This window comes from Teleopsis dalmanni, chromosome 2 (genome assembly GCF_002237135.1).
Source record: "Teleopsis dalmanni isolate 2A chromosome 2, ASM223713v2, whole genome shotgun sequence".
In the NCBI taxonomy this organism is placed as follows: Eukaryota; Metazoa; Arthropoda; class Insecta; order Diptera; family Diopsidae; genus Teleopsis; species Teleopsis dalmanni.
This window is the reverse complement of record NC_051847.1, coordinates 58,157,651-58,159,547: the sequence shown is the minus strand read 5'-3', so window position 1 is coordinate 58,159,547 and position 1,897 is coordinate 58,157,651. Positions and strand designations below refer to the sequence as shown.

Sequence of the window (1,897 nt, the reverse complement as noted above, 5' to 3'; positions counted from 1 at the left end):
TGTGTGCTTTAACGTCGACGTTTGCGCAGCAAAATTAAAGTAAATTTTTTAAAGTGGCGTTTACAAGGTTTAGTTTAAATTGCTTTAATAAATGAAAAGAGAATTTAAGAATTAAATGCATAAAGCATAGCGCATTGAGAAGCAGCGCAAGCATTGATATATTACACAATATACAATACGCATATGTGTTAGTGTGAGTGTGTTGGATACGTTCGCCGTAAATGTGTTACGGCGTTGTGTAGCGTAAATATAAAATTTTTTTTATTGTTATTTTTATTTTGGCAAGTTCACATTCTGCACATTAAATAAATAACAAAAAAAAAAATAAAATGCATACAACAGTAACAACAACAACAGCGACAACAAAAAAATTGTCATTAATATGCAACGCGCTGCTGCCAGAGCTGAAAAGTGTTGTTGGCGGTGAGAGAGGATTGAACGAAGAGGCGCTTATCGGTCATTTATATCGAAAGTACTTTCAACAGAAAGTGTGCTGTGCGACTATTTCGCAAAAAGCGGGCAGTGTCGATTTTCAACGCCAATTGCAGTTGCGTACCAATCTGAAAGAGCAAATAACGGTGAACGCAAATGATATATGGATTTTCGGTTATGGTTCCCTGATATGGAAGGCTGATTTTCCGTATATCGATCGACGACGCGGCTATATTAGCGGCTATCAAAGACGTTTCTATCAACATAGCATTGATCATCGCGGCACTCATACCAAACCCGGACGTGTAGTCACGCTCTTGCCCACAGCTGATAGCAATGATCGTGTTTATGGTGTAGCGTATCGCATCGCCGCACACATGACAGTCGATGTGCTGAGTCATTTGGATTATCGCGAGCAGAACGGCTACGAACGGTGCACGCTGAGTTTTCAAGAATTTCCTGAAGCCACTGGCGCTCAGTTCGATGTCATCATGTACATTGCGACGAAAGATAATGTATCGTACGCAGGTGATGTTTGGCAATTAACGCGTATTGCTGAGCAAATCTTCACCTCAGCTGGACCGAGCGGCACTAATCGTGAATATCTTTTCAATTTGGCGTTGGCTGTGCGGTTTATGTTTCCAGGCGTAAATGATGCGCATTTATTCGAGCTGGAAGCTGAAGTGTTGAAACTCATACAAAATGTTGAAGTTGTGACACTTGAAAAAGCATTGAGTAGGGAAATCTGTGACGTATTAGCGCAGATTGACGAGATTGCCAATGATGATGAGGGCAATAGTGCGCTTGAAATGGATAATACAATAGCAGAATTTCAAAAACTGGTAGAAAAGTGCACAGCAACAGGTTGGAAAGAGCATTTGTTGGCAAAGAAATTGGGTAGTAGATAACATCAGGGTTGAAGGAGAAAAGATAATAACTCGGTAAATGCAGTGAAAAATTCGTTCCATGATTGAATAATGCAATCAGTCTCATTAAAAAAAAGTTTTTAATAATATAATAATTTTTTTGCCTTGAAATTGTACGCGAAATATTTATATTTAAATTTTTATATTTATGTATGATCAGACAAAAATTCAATTAATTGAAATAATATATGTATAAAAAATAATATTTGTTGTTGCAGCTCACTACTGTTCGAAACTTCTTTATATTTCTTTAAAATATAACAAAAAATAATTTTATAATTTTTTTTTTGTTTTTGTTTATTTAATTTATACGCAAAGTATTCGGAAATAGAATATTATAATATATTCATTTTTTCTTTAAAATATGATTAAAGTAGTCCGAAATATTTATATGAAAATATTTTTTTTTAAATTCTAACAAAAAAGTATTTTATAATAAAATAATTTTTTTTTGGATAAGAGTATATATTATAGTGCATTATTTTTTTTGCAATAGGTCTACAGTAGTCCGAAATATTTGTATTAAAATATTTTTTTTG

General features: G+C 34.2%; 1 protein-coding gene across 1 annotated transcript; it reads left to right on the top strand.

Moving 5' to 3' along the window:
• The first annotated feature begins 320 nt into the window (after positions 1-320).
• Positions 321-1,473, top strand: LOC119679996 (putative glutathione-specific gamma-glutamylcyclotransferase 2). The gene has a single exon (XM_038092599.1). The coding sequence runs from the start codon at positions 330-332 to the stop codon at positions 1,338-1,340; it is 1,011 nt and encodes a 336-aa protein (XP_037948527.1). The 5' UTR covers positions 321-329; the 3' UTR covers positions 1,341-1,473.
• Positions 1,474-1,897: the final 424 nt, after the last annotated feature.